The following is a 20,549-nucleotide window of genomic DNA, read 5'->3' as shown; positions in this document are numbered from 1 at the left end:
AAACTAAATTCTGATGACGCACAAGGCAATTTCTTTAGTCACTACTTACGTAGTTCTATACTCATGTATGGCCATCGATTCACTTGGCGTCGAAGTACGTATGTATAAAAGCGCTGACACTTTATTACATGGGTCATGAGTCATGACGTCGATCTCTTTACATGTATGCACAAGGCCTCGCGGAAGCAAAATTAACTTTTAGATCTTACAATTGCTTGAAAATATAACGAACCAGATTGAAGTTTCGAGTTGACGAGTTTTATCCAAATCGTGGTCTATTTTGTAGTTATGTGATGATCGAATAGCAATTCCGACGTTGATGCACGATTATACTACACAATAACGCAAGTTACAACAACCGCAGATTCATTCCTAGCTAGTAGGTACTAGTACAACAAGTCTTGCGTCGATACAACCAAGAGCGAAAGGACCACCAAATTCAACGACCATGCTGCTCCCGCTCGACGACTCTGGCAACGGTATTGCGTCATCCACGTCCACGGACCACGCACTGCTACCTGCTGCAAAACTACTGGCGGCCGGACTTGTTCTATTGACGGTGATGGCGATTGCGACAACATGGCCTCCCGGTCTGTAGACGGGCTAGTGCTGGTCGTGGACTGCTGCTCGACGACGAGCCCCATGAGCTCGGCGTACAGCTGCTCCGACTCGTGCGTGAGCTCTCCGCCGTCGTCGACCGCTGCAAGGGCTGCGTCAAGATTGACGAGCGCAGGAGGAGGAAGAGATTGACCATCAACCATGGAGGGGCTGTTGGCGGCGGCGATGCCGTCGTCGCCGGTAGGAGGAGGTGGCGCTGCTGTTCCCGTTGTGAGGAGCAAGTGCCTCTTCTTGAGCTTGGTGTTCCAGTAGACTGGTTCTTGACGTCGTTGCCTGTCCGGCTGGGGAGCCTGGCCGCGATCACCGACCACCTGGTCGGTTGCGAACCACAGAAGTGCCAATTAGTTCAGCTGCCAAATGTGTAACAAAGAGATTGACGGATGCACGTGGTAGACACTGATTAATTCATACTTGCTCCCGATCTCGCCGTAGAGGGACAATATGAGGTTATCCTCCTCCTTGGTGAAGCCGCCGTGCCGGAGCGACGGGCGGAGGTAGTTGAGCCACCGGAGACGGCAGCTCTTACCGCAGCGATTAAGCCCTGATAATATGTACGGAGTAGATTAGATTAGAGAAGCGAAAAACAACAGTTCTTTACAGGAACAGAGAGTAAAGTGCACGCAGAGCAGAGTCGATCAGCGAGCATTCTGACACACGACTGTCACAAGCAAATGAACTGTACTAGACTGTGTTGGCTCGTGATCCAAATCCCAGCGGCTGAAAGTTCGGCCCAACTTCCAGTCATTTCAGGTGCCGAAACTTGCGATCCAACTTTCGGCCGAACCTCCGGTTGCTCTCTGTTACTTTTTGAGATATTGCGGAACTTCCGGATATTCAAGAATATGCGGAACTTCCGGCCTCCAACCGGAACTTCCGGTGTGACCGTTACGGATCTGACTTGCCCTAATGCTCCTGCTATATATACCCCTTGTAAGCCGCCGTTTTGAGATGAGTTGAGTTCGTGAAATCTCCCTGGCGTTGTAAACAATCCCATATAGTGAAGTTTCGCTGGCTAGCGTCCGTGGTTTTTCCCTCTCGTTGTTTGAGAGGGTTTTCCACGTTAAATCCGTGTGTCCTTGTGCTGTGATTTCTTCTTCATTTCTCGTTCTTGCTTGTCGCGTTCATAACAAGTGGTATCAGAGTCCCAAGTTCCGCCTAGGGTTTGCGACATGTCTACCTTGAAGTTTGATCTGCCACAGCTGGACTACACCACACGATTCTCGTTATGGCAAGTGAAGATGCGGGCGATTCTCGCCCAAACTTTAGATCTGGATGAAGCACTTGATTCCTTCGGCAAGAAGGATGAAAAGGAGTGGACTGCCGTAGAGAAACGCAAAGATCGTAAGGCTTTGTCTTTGATTCAACTTCATCTGTCCAATAATATTTTGCAGGAAGTGTTGGAGGAGAAATCCGCAGCAGCCCTGTGGCTAAAACTGGAATCGATCTGCATGTCTAGAGATCTTACCAGTAAGATGCATGTAAAGATGAAGTTGTTCACCCATAAGCTGCAAAAGGTGGATCGGTAATATCTCATATAACTGTTTTTCGAGAGATAGTTTCTGACGTGCAAGTTTTGGAGGTTAAGTATGATGATGAGAATTTAGCCATCTTACTCTTATGCTCGTTGCCTAGTTCCTATACAAATTTCCGCGACTCAATTCTTTATAGCCATGACTCTCTAACCCTTAATGAGGTTTAGAAGCACTTAGACAGAAAGAAAAGATGAAGTCTATGGTGCAGATCGATGGGTTGTCGTCAAAGGCAGAAGCTCTACAGATTCGTGGCAAGACCGAGCAGAGGAACAACAACTATGGCAACCGAGATAAGAGCCGGGACGGAAAAGCTTGTTCAAAGTCCTGAGGAAAAGATAAGTTCTGCAGGTATTGTAAGAAAAACAATCATGTTATTGAGGATTGTTATAAACTGCAGAACAAGGAGAAAAGGAACGGTACCTACAAACCGAAAGGCAAGTTCGATGGTACTGGTAAGGCCGCTGTCGTTTGTACCGACAGCTCTGAGGGTGATTGCCTCACTGTTCTGACTGCTTGTGCTTCACGTGATGATGAATGGATTTTTGATACAACATGTTTTTTTCATATTTGTTGTAACAAGGATTGGTTTAGTTCTTATGAGTCTGTGCAGACTGGAGATTTTGTGCGTGTGGTCAATGACAATCCTTGTCATATTGTTGGCGTTGGGTCCGTTCAGATCAAGACCCATGATGGCATGACACGCACGTTGAAAGAGGTGAAGCACATACCAAGCATGGCCAGAAATTTGATCTCGCTTAGTACCATGGATTGTGACGGTTACAAGTACGCCGGAGGGCGTAGACTTTTGAAGTTATCTAGAGGTTGTCTCATTCACATGATAGGTGATATGAATTCTGCCAAATTATATGTTCTTAGAGGCAACACTTTGCCTGGTTTTGATGCTGCCGTTACACCTAATGATTCTGATGATTGTGCCTTGTTCTCATATTAGATTATGTGCATGCTGATGTTTGGGGACCCTCCCGTAAGACTTCTATTGGTGGTGTTAATTGCATGCTTACCATTATTGATGATTACTCAAGAAAAGTTTGGCCTTATTTTCTGAAACACAGGTCTGATGTTTTTGGTGCTTTTAAGAAGTGGAAAGCTATGGTAGAAAAGCAAACTGAAAAGAAGGTAAAAAATTTGCCTACTGATAATGGTGGTGAATTTGTTTCTGATGAGTTTGAGGAGTTTTGCAGCAACGATGGTGTGGTTAGGCACTACACGGTTGCCCGTACTCCACAGCAAAATGGTGTGGCTGAACGCATGAATAGAACCATCATATCGATGGCCCGTTGCATGCTGTCCAATGCAGGTTTCGGCAGGCGTTTTTGGGCTGAAGCAGCTTCCACCGCATGCTACCTCATAAACAGGTCGCCTTCTATTCCACTTGACAAGAAAACTCCCATTGAGGTATGTTCTGATAAACCTGCCGATTATTCACAGTTGAGAGTTTTCGGTTGCACCGCTTACGCTCACATTGATAATGGAAAGCTAGAGCCTAGAGCTGTTAACTGCATTTTTTTTTTGCTATGGTTCTGGAATTAAAGCTTTCAGGTTGTGGAATCCTGAAGCTAAAAATATTTTGCTGAGCAGGAATGTTGTCTTTAATGAAAGAGTTATGTATCATGATACTTTGTCCACTGATGCCTCTCGCATTGAAGAGGAGAGACTTAAAGTGCAGGTGGAGCACGTTGATGAAATTGTTGACAACAATGATGCTCAGGTTGATCATGGTATTGATGATGGGAACAACGATGATAATAATGATGATATTGTTCCACCCTCACCACCTGTTTTGCAGCAACCCACACGGTCTATTGCAGCTCACCATCCAAAGACGAAAAAAGGTCCTCGCCCACGTTTAATTGAAGAGTGTGATCTTATTTATTATGCTTTGAGTTGTGCAGTACAGGTGGAGCATAATAGTGAACCGGCCACATATAATGAACCTGATGTTTCGGGCGACCGTGTGAAGTGGTTGTCTGCCATGCAAGAGGAGATGCAATCTCTTGAGAAGAATGGCACATGGGATGTTGTGTTCTTGCCTAAACAAAAGAAGGCCGTTCGCTGCAAGTGGATTTTCAAGAGAAAGGAGGGTTTGTCTCCTAATGAGCCTACGAGGTTTAAGGCAAGGTTAGTGGCAAAAGGTTTCAGTCAATTACCAGGTATTGATTACAATGATGTGTTCTCTCCAGTAGTAAAGCATAATTCCATCCGTACTTTCTTTGGTATTGTTGCTATACATGATCTTGAGTTTGAGCAGTTAGATGTGAAGACCGCATTTTTGCATGGAGAGCTTGAGGAGGAAATATACATGGACCAGCCTGAAGGGTTCATAGTTCCTGGTAAATAGAAGTTTGTTTGCAAGTTGAAAAGGTCCCTTTATGGTTTGAAACAATCTCCTAGACAGTGGTATAAAAGGTTTGATTCATTTATGATCTCACGTGGCTTTAGTAGATCTCAGTATGAGAGTTGTGTCTACATTAAATTTGTTGATGGATCACCTATATACTTGTTGTTATATGTTGATGATATGTTAATTGCTGCCAAGAGCATGAAAGTAATCACTACTTTGAAGTCACAACTAAGTAGTGAATTTGAGATGAATGATCTTGGTGCTGCTAAGAAAATCTAGGTTGCTGTTTCTTAGTCAGCAAAGTTACATTGAGAAAGTACTTCACCGTTTTAATATGCATGATGCAAAGTGTGTTAGTACTCCTATTGCTTCTCATTTCAAGTTGTCAGCGTTGCAATGTCCTACTTCTGATGAAGATATTGAGTATATGTCACGAGGTCCCTATTCTAGTGCGGTTGGTTCCTTGATGTATGCCATGGTTTGTTCACGTCCTGATTTATCATATGCTATGAGTTTGGTCAGTCGTTACATGGCTAATCTCGGCAAAGAACATTGGAAAGCTGTGCAGTGGATTTTCAGGTACCTCTGTGGCACATCCAATGCTTGCTTGAAGTTTGGCAAGACTGATGAGGGACTCGTTGGCTATGTGAATTCAGATTTTGCTACCGACTTAGATAAGAGGAGATCCCTCACAGGTTATGTGTTCACGGTAGGTGGATGTGCTGTGAGTTGGAAGGCAACACTGCAAACAGTTGTTGCTCAATCTACAACCGAAGCAGAATTTATGGCTATTGCTGAAGTTTGCAAAGAATCTGTTGGGTTGAAAGGTTTATATGCTGAGATTTGTCAAGATGTTTCTTGCATTAAACTGTTTTGTGACAGTCAAAGTGCTATTTACCTTACTAAGGATCGGATGCTCCACGAGAGAACCAACCACATTGATGTCAAGTTCCATTTTGTTCGCGACATTGTTGCACAAGATAAATTGAAGGTATGCAAGATCAGCACTCATGATAATCCTGCTGATATGATGACAAAGCCTGTTTTTATTGCTAAGTTTGAGCTATACTCAAGTTTAGTTGGTATAACTGTTTAGCCCCTAGTGGCTGTTGACGCCGAAAATGTTTTCTTTGTTGTTTCAGTAGTTGTTGCTCTTCATGCTACAAGGAAGAATTTGCTATAAGGAGGAATTTGTCTTAAGGTGGAGTTTGTTGGCTTGTGCTCCAAATCCCAGTGGCTGTAAGTTCCGGCCCAACTTCCAGCCATTTCAGGTACCGGAACTTTCGGCCCAACTTCCGGCCGAACCTCCGGTTGCTCTCTGTCACTTTTCGGGAAATTGCGGAACTTGCTGCGGAACTTCCGGATATTTAAGAATATGTGGAACTTCCGGCCTCCAACCGGAACTTCCGGTGTGACCGTTACGAATCTGACCTTCTCTAATGCCCCTGCTATATATACCTCTTGTAAGCCGCCGTTTTGGGATGAGTTGAGTTCGTGAAATCTCCCTGGCGTTGTAAACACTCTCATGTAGTGAAATTTCGCTGGCTGACGCCCGTAGTTTTTCCCTCTCGTTGTTTGAGAGGGTTTTTCACGTTAAATCCGTGTGTCCTTATGCTGTGATTTTTTTCTTCGTTCTTCATTCTTGCTCGTCGCGTTCATAACGGACTGGTAGGCGAGTTAATTAAGCAGAAGACGAACAAAACGATGATAAGGTTGCGTAGGTACGTGACGCGACTGTGCCAATAAACTACGTAATCTCTGTCAAGCGTCAACTAACCTAGCAAGAACAGAGATGTTAAGAGTACCTGCTTTGTGGGGGAGCGTGAGCCAGTTGCCAGCATTGGAGAACCTCTGGACGAAGCTCCTGAGGACGGCGTCCTCCTCCGGCGACCACGGCCCCCGCTTCACGCTCCCCTTGTCGCAGCACGGCGACCTCCCCATCGATCGACCCAACGCAGAGGGGGAGAGAAGAGGGAAGAGAGCTCGAGCGTGCGGGATATTGCTCGGGTTCCGGTCTGCAGCCAAGGGATTATATCCAACTGCAGGAACAGCGCTGCTGCATACCTCTGCACACAGCCAAGGGATTATATAGTCTCATCCATACGTAAAAACTAACTACAGTAGAAGTGTTCAGCCACTACCGACAGGGGTCCGTTTAATTCCTCCTAGTGCTAACTGTGTGTTGAACTGTGGTATGTGGCACGACTTGAGTACCGAGCAGATAACCGTCAATCCTTTCTATATGATGCCGTGGAATGTTACGTACTCCCTCCGTCCAACGGAGGATGCCTCAACTTTAACTAAATTTAAATGCATCTATATACTAAGTCATATTTAGATACATTCAAATTTTAACAAACTTGAGACATTTTTTATTGCACGGAGTGAGTACTATCTAAGTACCTGTCGTTGCAACGGAGACACAAATATTTCAATGATTCACGTCTCAAACATAGATTAGACATGTGCATTGACCGATCGAATTTTTCTTTTCCAAAACGTAATTGACAAACCACAGAACTTATCTTAATTTGTGAAACTTACCTTGCACATGTGCTTAATTTTTCTCAAATACAGATTACGCATGGTTTCCTTAATTTGTGGAACTTACCTTGCTATGAGATTAATTTGTATAACTTAGTTTGCTATGAGCTTAATTTGTGAAACTTACCTTAGATATGGACTTAATTTTCTAGACGAACCGGACGTGAGAAGTCAATTGACGGACGTACTGCCAACTGATTAGCATTGGCATGTATAGTGATAGTGAAGATTTTCTTCTCTTAAACACTTCACGTACCTAAAGACGATAAAGTATGCCGTACAATAGATTATCTTTGGGTGTCCTTTCTTGCAATTTTAAAATAAAAATATGTGATATTTAAAATTGATAAAGAAAAAACTTGTAATGAAAAGTAAAATACAAACACAATCTGTTGCCAGGCATCAACCTTTTTTTTTGTCAATTTTGTTTGGCTTCACTGCCTAGATTTGCCAGACCAGGTCGGTATCAATGTTAGGCACTAGGTCAACGTTGTCTTCTCTTAGCTAATAGATGATCTTTTCACAAGAAAGATAAGACAAAGAAAATGCAAATTTCCCACTGTACTGGATTTCATCTTTTCTTAACATTTATTTATTTAATTTTATTCATCCAACTATTAATCGTAAGATAAACCAATAAGAGATGATCCACTGTACAATATGTTTTTTTTGTCTTTTATAAATGACGTGGAACACATAAGAAAATGATGCCTTATCAACCATTGTACATGCCCATATGGTGCAGCAAATTATGAGTGCCGTGGATATCTTAAGTAGGCAATCTTTTTTTTCCGAAAAATCTTAAGTAGGCAATCTGCGTAGACTCTTCTCAGTTCTCACCAACCAAAGGATATTGCTTCATTTTTAACAGCTACGGAGTAGTAGTATCTAAGGGCGGTGTACCAGGATGACACTGTACAACCCCAGAAAAGAAGAAGAAACGGAAAGAGAAAGTACGTAGAATAAAGGTATGAATAGTGGATTTTCCATAACAAATTACACCGGTAGCCATCAATCTTGTGAACTTGCACCTCAAAGTTCAAAGAAAAAGAGAATAGCCATGATATAGCAGAGTGGGGGAGCTTAGCTGGGGCCAACCCAAGGTAAGATTTTCAAATTACTGTTTTTTGAACGCAACCCAAGGTAAGATTTTCAAATTACTGTTGAAGATGAAATAATACTCCCTCCAATCCCATATTAAGTGACTCAAATTTATCTAAAAATGAACATATCCATATACTAAAATACGTCTAGATACATGTATATTTCGACACTTAATATGAGACGGAGAGAGTACTATTTTGGTCATTGCTATGATATACAGAGTAATACTTGGAATGGCCCTATCGACTCTGTTTCAGCCCCCTCCAAAAATTTCTTGAAGCACAGGTCGGTATAGCATCTGAACACCTGCACTCGTTGTAGCTAGTAGACAATAAACTTTATAGTTCATAGAAATAACCAGTGAAGTGAATTTATAAGTATAGTTTGATTTGATTTTGAGACAATTTTTTGGTCGTTAAAGTGATAAAAAATATGTTGCTGCCCAGGATCGAACTGGAGACCTTCAGTGTGTAAGACTGACGTGATAACCACTACACCACAGCAACTATCTACGCTGTACAAGTTTTATGAAACTAATTGGTTGTTATTTATTTTACCATGCAGCTTCTTTTTGAAGACGTATTATCATATTTTGTTAATCCAGTAAGTTCTTTTTGAAGACGCATATAACATTTTGCTACGAACAAAAATGACGGATTGCTTTGGAATCCTTACCGTTAGATTGCACACGCTAACAAGGCGGATTGCTTGGGGATATTACTGAGCAGGTTGTTTTTGCTTTCAGGTAACGTAGGTGGATTGCTAGGGGATCATCATTCGTCACTGGCTCACTGAGCTCTACAAACAGGCTCATCTCAATAGTAACATGTTCGGATAATACCGCTTAGAGCCTGAGATCCATAGACATGTCTGGACAAAATCCAGGCGCTATCAAAATTAATAGAGTACAACTATGGAGTTCTAGTACAAGGATTTGTACCGCCCAATAGGCAAAGAACACTACTACTACACACTACTTTTCTATAATCGGATGCGGCAATCATCTTGGCGACAACCCAGGTTTAATCTGGATTGACTGGCATTCGGTCACTTGCTATCTGTATGGTGTATTCATGCATCAGGTATAGAAGATCAACAAGAAATTGGATCTGAATGGTCCATACAGTAGGGCGGGCGGGCTGCAAAAAGAAACCCTGCAAATTTAGCCTTTAGGGTGAAGCATTGCCGACAACACAAGCAACATCGGCACAAAAATAACCCTTGAAATTTTATGGATACCAGAAAAACAATTTTTGGGCAGCTGCATCCCTGAAAGCAGTCAACCAGTGCCAATTTATATTTATAAAATATTTTTTCTCGAACCCGCGCCTAAGTGCGTGTCATTTTCATTAGAAGAAGTGCCGAGACGGCAAAAGTTACAAAAGCCAACGGCAAACGAAAACAAAACTCAAAGCAAATGGCAAGTGCCAAAGAAAGAAGAGAAACAAAAACAAACTGTACATTGCGAAAAACTGAACCAGTCTGGCGGGCGCAAGTGCAGTGGATATATATATAAAGAGAACTAGTCCGGCGGGTGCCAATTTAAATTGATAACTTACGCACTTATGAGAGGTTCCAACTTCTGAACTTGCAAATTCCACGACGTCCTTGGTCAAACGATGTGCGAATAGATTCCACCATACATGAAACAGAAGGAGATTCTAATAGCTCAATTTCTCGTCCCTGTTAATGTGGATATGTAAATACATGGAGCATGCAAGTAATACAAAAAGGTGGCTGAATGCGCTTACCAGTTCGGCGAGTCTGTCTTCAAAGCTACTCTGACAACTAATAGCTGGCATAAATACTTTCCGATATGCTTTCCTCAAGCTCCGTACCTTGATTTTATGAAGAGTCCAGAACAATTTTATGATATAAAACTATTGCAAACATCTAGCTAGTAGTGTTATTGGGAACTAAAACCAAACCATCGGAAGTGTGGGGAGTCCTTAAGCAAACAGCGCAGAAAGTAACTACCGGTTGATCGTTCTGCATAGTTACAATAGAGAACACACCCTCTGTTTTGTTAATGATTGGTGCTTTTTACTAAGATTTTCATGCAGGAATAGTTGATACATTTCGATTCCTAATGCATGTTTTAAAAAATTACCATCGGCCACTGCTCTTGACTTGCATTGCCTCATTGCTTGTGCTTGAGATATTATTGAAGGGCATCCTGGTTATGTTTATCTAAATTGTGATTACTCAGTATGTTTGATCCAGTAAAAATATCAAATGTTTGAGGATGGATGCACTATTAACGATGATATGATAATTCTTCATGACTGCTGATACAATCTGTGACCAGTTTTAATGGACTAGATTATCAGATAATAATAAAAATGTAGGGTAACTGAAGGGTTCCTATAAATTTTCTTTTTTATTACAGATTCCTCTCTATTGGCAGATCTTCCTCCTATAAGGCATTGAAGTTAGTTTACAGCTTGCTTACTGCAAATTTGCAGTAAATGTTGTAATATGTTTAATCATTTACCAAATATCAATATCAGGAAACAGAACATTAGAATTTGATACACTATTTTAATTACTCTCTTCGGGTCAAGTGCCAAAGGAAGAAAGATAAGTATTGCGGGTATGTTATCAATCAGGGCTACAATTTTCGGTAATATATGAAAACCTCTAGGTCTGAGAAACCATTGCGCCTAAGACCTTCAAAATTCAGACCACGAAGCTCTGCCCTATCACCTGCAACCATCATGTATCTTGGCACATCTTGTGCAACCTGATATAAATAGAAATCAATTAATTCACACTCTAAAAGCACATTATTCGAAGTTTACACAATGAATTGCAGTGCCAAAAATAGGCTGACAATTTAAAGGTCGTGGTAACAACAGTGTCATGGGTGTTTGGTTATTAGGGCGTGCCAGAAACAGGCTGAGAACTTAAAGGTGGTGGTAACAACAGTGTCATGGCTATTTGGTTATTAAGGCTGCTCTCTATGGAAAGGAAATCAGGTGCATCAATTTCAACTAAGCAATGAATTCATCAATTTCCCAAAACCTCGAAGCCCTTTTTCCACCTCAGGGATTAGGACCTGCCAGCAGATAGATGAGGGCACATGATCTATCCCTGGTCTCCGAAAACTACAAGGTCCTGAATGTGACAAACAGTACAATCAGCCTTCAACAAATACACTATGCGAAAGAAAATTATGGAAGCAACCTTCACACTAAATGAAATTCAACATGTCTCCATGCAGAGATAGTGCTGCACAATTTCGCATGATCATGCACCTATCCCTAGAAAAGCAACATCAAATAAGGTGTATCATGATGACAGAGCAGTGGAAGCTGGCAGGAGCCAAGGTGCTGCACCATCTGCTTGATTCTAGGCCTCCTGACAACATCTAGCCGGCTGGATAACGAGGAATTTTGGTTTTCATTGTTGCTTCTTTCGCTTTTCGTTGGTTCTTTGGACAGCACAACGCTATCACCTACGGATGTTGTGTGGCTTTACACCATTTTTTCAGGGGTTTTCCAATACAAATGACACGCCCCATGCGTCTTAAAAGAATGTGTGCTGATTCTCTAGCTTAGCTTACATTCAACAATTTTATTAATTTTTAATATCTAATAGCACTTCTTTGGCTGTGACTTGTAAAGAACACCTAATGTACATAGAAATTTTAAGCATACCACCGAGCCGCCTCCTAGAAACGAGAAGGACCCAATATGACAAAATTGATGGACAACGACAGCTCCTGCAGTATGAGTGCAGTCCTGAAACAATAGAGTGTTAGCAATATGAAAATGGGCCCTCAATGAACAAAATGCGGAGGAGGTTATCTCAGAAAAATGATTACTCACTTCAACAACAACATGGCCGCCAAAAAGAGTATTGTTAGCAAATATGTTGTTGCTACCAATCTTACAATCATGTGCTATATGGCAGGACCCCATTATAAGATTATTGTGACCAATAACCTATAAAAAATGCTTGTTCGTAAAAAGGGAGAAGTGAGCTCAGCAAATATCTTTTGATCAGAAGGAACCTGAATACCGTGTGGTCACAAGATTTAGAAGAGCGGTGAATAGAGCAGTACTCTCTGATCTCGTTGTTGTTACCTATGTGTAGAAAGCATTCATCTCCTGGCTAAACAGGAGAAAAAAGCAGTATAATGTTATGCACAGTGCATGAGATTTCAAGTAGCCAAATGAAACAAAACACAAATACAATAGTTTTTATTGAATAGGATCCATAGTTCATAGACAATCGTTGTATGAATGGTAAGCAAAAAAAGAAACACCATGTGCCATCAGTACACGAAAAGTCAAAGTTGTTGCTAACCTTATATTTGAGATCTTGACACTTAACACCAACAACCGCATAGTTCCCAATGACATTGTTTTCCCCAATAATTGTTCGTCCGGGGAGATCTGCACCAAGGATAGCACCACTGCCAGAAACTAAATTCCACAGTATGAATTGGCATAAATGATGTTATTGACGTCTATATTTTCAGATCTCATTCGACATTGCAACATGGAATCCTTGATCTTTTGCACGTTTCAGGCGGCGTAAGACCTTAAGTGCTGCTGGCTATGGCTCAGTCATCGACAAAAACTAACAGAGCCCTGACCATGAACCTAAAAGGTGGTGTGAACTATTTCTGAATCCTTACCAAACTATATTATCACCAGTAGTGCAGTACCAAACTTGGAGCTCCATGTAGCTGGTGATGTTATACAGCTCATGGTAACAACAACCAAAACTACTTTTGGTTGTACTTTATCTTGGAACAAATTTACAAGTTATTTATTATGTCTACTTATAGTTTAATAACAACCTGAATTTTCAATGACAAGGTAATGCAAGCATTTACAGGAGCAGAATGAGAGAAAAGCAGGAAAAGAACATAGAGAGATGCCATCATACGTGAGAACAACGCATCCCTCCCCTAGATCAGTATCTCCCATGACATGGCTCCCAGCGTGTAACTGACAGGCATCACCAATACTGGCTGAAGCCCCCACGGTGCAAAATGGGCCTATTGAGACACCCTACAAAGCGGTTCAAAGCACATATAGAATTAAAGACATTAGCTTTTTTTATGACAAAACGCACGGCTAAAAACTACTCTTAGACAAAGAAAGCAATCGTCTTAGTTTGTGAGCATACAGAGGTAAACACGAGTCTCGCATGGGCCAGATCTAGCAGCCGAAACAAAGCTGCTCAATGGACGGTACTATTGCAATAACACGGTTAGTATTGAGCCCATGGTTGGTCGTAGTGTACTATTGCAATAATATTGAAATACTACGTACACCGCTACAGCGCTGTTACTATCCAGAAACTCAACCCAGCCATGACCCATGCCCGGGGCGAAAGCTGCGATATGGATCCCCGTACGCGTGTATGGAGCGCATGCGGGAGGCTTCACCTGGCCGATGGAGGCGTCGGGGTGGACGACGGCGGCGGGATGGATGAAGCTCGTGGTGGATGCCTCCCTCGCCGGTCCCTCGGAAGCACCTGCGAGTCGGTGGTCACGGTGAGAAGCAGTCCGGCATGACGGGGGCTAAAGCTGCGGAAACTAGTTACGATCGGAAGAGACTTGAGGGGGGAGGGAAGCAGGCATACTTGCGTGGAGACGGCGGGATGCGATGAGGAGTCGTGGGAAGAGGAAACGGCGGGCGGCGCTAGAAGCGGCGGCGGCGGCCATGGGAGCGGGTCGGGTGTGGGAGAAAGAGGGGAAGTGGACCACCGGGGAATAATGAGGTCAGCCGGGGTAATTACGAGCACCGGTACCGCTTCGCTGAGACTGGCTGGCCTGGCTGTGTAGCCTGTGTGCGCACCCGTCCGCATTCTAGACTTCTAGGGGCACGGCCGCACGGGTGCGTATACGGAGTATGCGGGTTTTGCGGCCGTAGGCAGGCAGCCGTGCGACCCAAATGCAGTCTCGCGAGCTGCAGCCTACTTTGGCGACGTCAGCCGATCTTTCAATCTTCCGAGAAATTCGAGCTAAGGTGGAATGTGAATTTCCCACGATATTGTGCATGCACATTATGTTAAAGAAATGCATTTTGGGAGAAAAAGTATGCATGTTTGAGTTTAAAAAATATTGATATCGATGCATTGTGTGTTACAGCGTGAACACTTGTCAAAATTTATGAAAAAATGTTACAAATCATGTGTGGTAAAGAGATTAGTGTACCAACTATATTATACTTCTTTGATTTTTTTTTGTAGTTTCTTGAAATCTAATAAAAGTATTTTGACATTTCCTTGCTCCTGCAACTAGTTGTGAGAATTATTTCATTCTACATATCACTTAAACTCTGACGCGATATAATAGGAGACAGTCCCAATCTTTATGAACTGGACACGCGCTGCAAACTAAAATTAAATCCCAACCACACACATCAAACATGATCAGTGGCGTATTCAGGATTGTTCAAAATCTAGCGCTGAACTAGGCTAAATGTAAAAGCCTAAGGCTAATACTCTATAAGCTTGTTTTTTTTTGTCAAATCATCACTACTGCACATACACGTATGAACTGTGACACGCCCAGGGCTGCAGCGTTTGCCCTAGGCGTGATTCCGCCTCTGAACATGATAAACTCAGGGAGAAAGTTGAGATCGATTCCAACTACACATAGGGCTTGTTTGGTTGGAGACCTGATGCAGCTGGCCTGGCCTGACCACTTCCCTGGAATTTGCCTGTGTGTTGTTTGGTTGCCGTCCTGAGTATCTTCTCTGCATGCCTATCTGAGCTGTAGCACACCGCGATTAGCCTGACCTGAGGTGTAGCACACCGTGATTAGCCTGGCTTAGGTTACCGATTTTGGAGATGGCTACGGATGTACTAGTATGGACCCCACATCATTTATCATTTAGATGTACTACATGCTAATTCTTCATTTGTCAGGCAAGTGAATCCAACCAAACAAGGATACTGCTTAGCTGCCTAGCCAGGCAAAAGTTGCTCAGATTTCAGGCTATCCTCCGGCACCATTTTTTGTCAGGCAGGATGCTCAGGGTGGCATCCAAATAGGCCCATAGACTTGGAATATACTTCAGGAAAATTGCTAAATGAACCAAACTCTCAATTAATCCATAATTTCACTTCCACATGAATGGTGTGTTGTTTATCAACATTTCACAAAAGAGGGGACGACAACTTTGTGGAGGTCTTGGAATCATCGCCGTGAGATGTAACCTTGGTCATCCAGAGGCGCATAACTCAACTTATTCTCAAAATAGGTATAGATGCAAAGAGGGATGTGCGCGGGGTAATATCCAAGTATAGCCTTAAGTGGGCCTAAACACGGTTACAAGCCTGTCAGATTAACTTTAACCTACTGCAATAACTCGAACCAAATATATTGAATCGGGAACTCGAAGACACCAAAATTGGCCAACGGACTCGGCTTTGTCCAGCTGCTACATGCAAACTTGCATAGATTGGATAGCTAGTACACATGCCTAGTAATTGGGGAGTTGGGGGCTATATGTAAATAAATCGCGCCTACTAGAACGGACTGAGTGCATATTTGGAAAGGAGGTAGTACAATAAATGATATTAATCGTGTTATGTTGTCTCTTGATAAGATGTATAAATACCGAAAGTGATAATGAGATTGATGTTCCTATTTTACAAGAGTAGTCCACATCACAAAAAAAAACGTCACACTTTAAAAAGAACAATTAATATGTTATATGTAGAAAAAAAAGAATCGCAATAATATTTAAGACAACGGAACAACCCGAGATATTGATCGTGAAATAATAGAATCTCAGGCCTGGACAAGTGAAGCAAAGTGTTTGGAGTCATCTCTTGTGACGTACTGCCGGTGACGTATTGGCCATTGTTGCGTGTGCCCGGCCCCACCTCTCAGTGGCCACGACACTGGCCATACGACACTTGAACTGCGTCCAAAATGCTTCGACGGCTGTGATGTTGGGTGAGAGAGACAATTGTTATTGCGACACATATATTAGTGTAGACTAGGACAAGATTGGAAATAAAATCATCCAAATGATGATGGGAGGGAGCTATTTTAGCGGGCTTGGTGCGTTGATGGGGCTATATTAAACCAAATCAAAGTTTAAGGTTCTAATCTGAATACCAATGAGAAGTCCAGGGGTAATTTGGACTTCGTTCTTTTGGGTGCAATCTAGTCCGGTGACCTATTTTATCCTGAAAGCAAATCCCGGTCGTCCGATGCCAGCCCATGGTTCCAGATGCCCGGATTCCCAACCCACTAGTTCCTCACACGGTTCCTGAGGGCCACCGAGCGGCAGAAAATTCCAAGTATACCCTGCACGTCCATCTTTGGAGTATACTCAGGCTAGAGGGTATGTCTGTCATTTCAACGAATCGGAACAGAAATGGTAAAAAAAAGGTCCGACACGGAGGATATGAGCTCGTGCAGGAGTGCGGCTAGGGTTTCTCCCACTCACAGTCCCCTCTTCTCTTTCTCCAACCCCTCGCCGCCGCCGCAGCCAAAACCCCTCCTCCCCTCTCCTCATCTCGTATTCGAATGGCATCCCTGTCCATCCGGCGAAGCTGCTAGTTCGTTCGTCTAATTTCCCCCCGAATAACTTGTTCATCTACCACAACCCCGCATCTCCGGCACCGCCGACATGTCGACCCTTAATCCGTTTGACATCCTCGGGGCCGACGACAACGACGACCCCTCGCAGCTGCTCGCTGCGGCGGCAGCGGCAGCGCAGAAGGCCGAGGCGAAGAAGCCGGCGGCGGTGCCTGCTGGAAAGGCGGCTCCCGCGGCTGCCAAGTTGCCGACTAAGCCTGCTCCCCCGGCACAGTCTGGTGAGTTGTCGCTGCGAGCATTCTAGATCTGGGGTTTTGCTGTTTGGGCATTTGGGCTTCTTTCAGCTTTCGATTTGAATCGATTAATTCATAGTAAGTTCCAAGTTTGCGCATGTTAGCCAAGGATTTCATTTTGATTTCCTCTCCAATCTTAGGGATAATCATGTCGGCTGTAAATTTGATGCTATTAGTTGTTGGTGTATGCTTTTCATGGCTGTAAATCATGTGGATGTTTGAAGGAGTATATACCTTCCTTCAAACATACAGTCCGAGCTCTCGTTTAATTTTTACGTTTTAGCTCTCTTCACAACATATTTTTTCTCATTCAAGCCGTTAAAACATTCCACATGTTTCAGTGAGGGATGCAAGGAGCGGTGGTGCGCCATCGCGTGGAGGATTTGGCCGTGGTGAACCTGGCCGCGGTAGAGGCGGGAGGGGATATGGCCAGAACCGTGACTTTGGTGGCGAGAACATGAATGGCTACCAGGGAGGGTACGGTGGTGCAGGTTTTGGAGATGGCGCTGTATCTGGTGGTGGAGATGGGGACAGGGAGAGAGGCCCCCGCCCCCCATTCCGTGGAGGTGGAGGTAGGCGCGGTGGCTACCGAAACGGTGAGTATGGTGATGACTCAGAGAGGCCACCTCGGAGAAATTATGAGCGCCACAGTGGTACTGGCCGAGGCTTTGGGATGAAACGTGATGGTGCAGGCCGTGGGAACTGGGGGTCTTCCACTGATGAAGGTCTCGCACAGTAAGTAAACTGAATGTATCATTGTTTTTCAATGCTATCAGAACTGTTAATGCAGATATAACAAACGAGTCTGTTTTGCGTAACCAGGGAAACTGATGAAGCTCTTAAGATTGAGGACAATGCTCCCATTGCCGAGAAGCAGGATGAGCATGATGATCCTCCAACAACAGAGGAGAACAAAGATAACAAAGATGTTGCTGCAAAGGAGGAGGAAGAGAATGAAGAGGATAAGGTAATGGATACACTCTTAATATCTTCTGAGGATATTACACTTTCTTTTAGGTTTGCAGAAGTCAAAATGTGTATTTTTTTCTTAAGTCAATAATGGTTTTACCAGTAATCAAGGCTTGCACTGTCCCTTTATTGTTTTGTTATCTCATGGGCAGTATAATTTATATTACTGCTGTTAGTTTATGTGTTCTCTTATACTTCATGTGTACTGTTGGATTGATGTGTTTCCTTCACCCTTAGTGGTTCAGTGCAGTGAAGGGCTTTGTTGGTAAAATTATTTTCATACCTTGCGGGAAAAACAAAGAATTTTGGATTTGTCTAGATTGATTTTTGCCCACCTGTTTGGTTTATATGATTTCCAGCAAAGGAGGTCCACACGAACACTCTGGTTTTACAGGAAAATTATCCATCCTGCAATCTCTTTTCTTTTGTCATCCTTTGCATGGGATCGAGGCAAGATCATCCAGTTACTAGGAAGATTTTCCGGTGTACTGAAAACCTCTGTTATGCACTTGCACCCCTTTCCGGTTCCTTGTTTTCCTGGAGTATTTTCTTGCATCAGTCGGTGTTTCTGTTTGAATGAGTCATAAACTCATATTGTTTTTGCAAGTAATTGGTGGACCATTTCCATCGAATACAAATAGATGAACCTTCCCCTTTGCTATTGCATTTGATATCTAATTTTCATTGTGGGCAGTGTGAGTGCAGAGTTGCACACCCCCTTGCATCTATTTGACTCCCATCCATCTCAAATCTTGTTGCTTATGGGTTCCAGCTCCTTTTTACATGAAAATTCCCACCGTGATGATCACCTGACGTTCTAATATTCAACTGCAGGAGATGACTCTAGAGGAGTTTGAGAAAATAAGGGAGGAGAAGCGGAAAGCACTACTTGCACTGAAGACTGAAGAAAGAAAGGTTGAACTTGATAAGGACCTGCAGTCTCTGCAGCCACTCTCTACGAAGAAAGCCAATGATGAAATTTTCATCAAATTGGTAAGTTTCACAGCATATGATTTTGTTGGTACGTACATTCTGTAATTTTGGAATATATGAATGATGAAGTCTCTGTCTTATTAGGGTTCTGACAAGGATAAGAAGAAGGAAAGTGCTGAGCGCGACGAGCGTGCCAAGAAGGTATAAATAAAGTTTCTTTTCCCTACTATGTGCTAGCATTTTGCAGCCCTGAGTGTGATTTTTAGATGATCAAATCAAACTAGCTATTACGTTTAGCTGTTCCACTAAAGTTTCTTGCCCATTGAACTGGAGTATTCGATATTTATTTATATATTTGATTTCTTATTGAGCTTTTTTCTGCCTCTATAGTCTAACTGGGTACCGTAGGTTTTCTCAAATTTCCTTATAACTTCTGCTTCCGCTCTTGTGATAACTAGCTAGTTAGATACCAGGCAGGGTATTATTTGACCAATTATCTTGGGTAGTTGGGTTGGAATCTGAAATTCTGGAACAACCATGCAATTGCAAGCTTGGGATTTTTGTTGAGTTATAATTGTGCATCCCAATTTTCTAAGCTTCAGTTTGTCATAGATTTATGCAGAAATAAGACTTGCTTTAACTCGGGAGAAAAATGCTGCTTCCTAATGTGTTATGATCTTTTCCAGTCGGTGAGCATCAACGAGTTCCTGAAGCCTGCTGAAGGAGAACGGTACTATGGCGGCCGTGGTCGTGGAAGGGGCGGCCGCGGGGATCGTGGCGGGTTCAGAGGCGGATATGGCGGGGGCGGATACCAGCGTGGACCAGCTGCCCCATCCATCCAGGATCAAGCGGAGTTCCCGACCTTGGGAGGAAAGTGAAGGTCGCATGCTGTCTTCTGAACCGCATTGTCTTTACCGGTGGTGTCGCCTTTAAATTTTGCCCGACGTTGAATTATTGTGTCACGGTTAATCGGAACCAATAATGGTTTGTTGCATGTGCCTTTCTTTCACCGTGTGTTACTCGACTTTGTATACCGGAGTTGATTGTCGGAATTAGCCTCTAGTTTTGTAGGCTTTGTCTTAATTTTTGGGTTAAAAGCGTAATTTCTTGCATGCCTTGTTTCTAAAAGCTCGTTATTGCGAAGCTTAGTCTTCATACACAAATGACTCGTGATGGCAGCGGTTGAATATACTGGTTGTTCGCCGTCGTTCGACTCAGCAACAATTGGAAGATGGGGTGTAGATAACCACCATTTACATTAACGTTTTCTCAGTATTCCGGCCCACCTTACGAAAGTCAGGTCCATGAAAGCCCAGCTATATCTCCCGTCATACAGTCATGAAACCCTTGCCTCTTCCCGGCTCCCGTCACGCAATTCCCGCAAGTGCGGCGACAGCCGGTCATCGTCGGTGGCTGCGTAGCGCGGGCGATCGCAGCAGCGGACGGCGGCGCCCTGCCTCATCGGCCTGCCATGCCCCTGTACTTCCCATTGTTCCGCCATCCCGCGCGCGCCGCCGTACGCCGATGCTGTAGATTGGCGGGTAGGTTGTTTTCTTCGAGTCTTTGAGCATTCGAATTCGTAGCAGACTAGCAGTCTTTCTCTAGGTTTCTTCTTCTGCCCACGCTGCACCCAAAAGTCGGGTCAAAGGCGCAAACCACGCCGCTCTCTGAAGCTT

General features: G+C 43.5%; 2 protein-coding genes, 1 non-coding gene and 1 pseudogene across 7 annotated transcripts; 1 reads left to right on the top strand and 3 right to left on the bottom strand.

Moving 5' to 3' along the window:
- Positions 1-210: 210 nt before the first annotated feature.
- Positions 211-6,552, bottom strand: LOC100829697 (annotated as a pseudogene).
- Positions 6,553-8,593: 2,041 nt separating this feature from the next.
- Positions 8,594-8,666, bottom strand: TRNAV-UAC. Its single transcript has one exon. It is a non-coding gene; the product is annotated as a tRNA-Val (tRNA).
- Positions 8,667-8,933: 267 nt separating this feature from the next.
- Positions 8,934-14,020, bottom strand: LOC100831733 (probable acyl-[acyl-carrier-protein]--UDP-N-acetylglucosamine O-acyltransferase, mitochondrial). 5 transcript variants are annotated; one of them, XM_003569662.4, is made up of 11 exons: positions 13,762-13,968; positions 13,565-13,653; positions 13,060-13,184; positions 12,472-12,580; positions 12,184-12,276; positions 11,991-12,107; positions 11,820-11,903; positions 10,799-10,903; positions 9,912-9,998; positions 9,720-9,843; positions 8,934-9,299 (listed from the first exon to the last, which is right to left on the bottom strand). In XM_003569662.4, the coding sequence occupies exons 1-10, from the start codon at positions 13,841-13,843 to the stop codon at positions 9,724-9,726; spliced, it is 1,011 nt and encodes a 336-aa protein (XP_003569710.1). In that variant the 5' UTR covers positions 13,844-13,968; the 3' UTR covers positions 8,934-9,299; positions 9,720-9,723. The 5 variants fall into 5 exon arrangements, with proteins under 5 accessions (XP_003569710.1, XP_024315001.1, XP_024314999.1 ...); XM_024459233.1 differs by lacking the exon at positions 13,060-13,184 and having other exon boundaries at positions 8,934-9,314; positions 13,762-14,020; XM_024459231.1 differs by lacking the exon at positions 13,060-13,184 and having other exon boundaries at positions 13,762-14,020.
- A 2,537-nt stretch (positions 14,021-16,557) lies between these two features.
- On the top strand, positions 16,558-19,985 carry LOC100831128 (RGG repeats nuclear RNA binding protein A). Its single transcript, XM_003569660.4, has 6 exons — positions 16,558-16,956; positions 17,313-17,706; positions 17,794-17,938; positions 18,775-18,933; positions 19,018-19,074; positions 19,560-19,985. The coding sequence occupies exons 1-6, from the start codon at positions 16,770-16,772 to the stop codon at positions 19,749-19,751; spliced, it is 1,134 nt and encodes a 377-aa protein (XP_003569708.1). The 5' UTR covers positions 16,558-16,769; the 3' UTR covers positions 19,752-19,985.
- The last annotated feature ends 564 nt before the right edge of the window (positions 19,986-20,549 follow it).

The sequence above is a fragment of the Brachypodium distachyon genome, chromosome 2 (genome assembly GCF_000005505.3).
Source record: "Brachypodium distachyon strain Bd21 chromosome 2, Brachypodium_distachyon_v3.0, whole genome shotgun sequence".
NCBI lineage: Eukaryota > Viridiplantae > Streptophyta > Magnoliopsida > Poales > Poaceae > Brachypodium > Brachypodium distachyon.
This window is presented reverse-complemented; position numbering and strand designations above follow the sequence as displayed.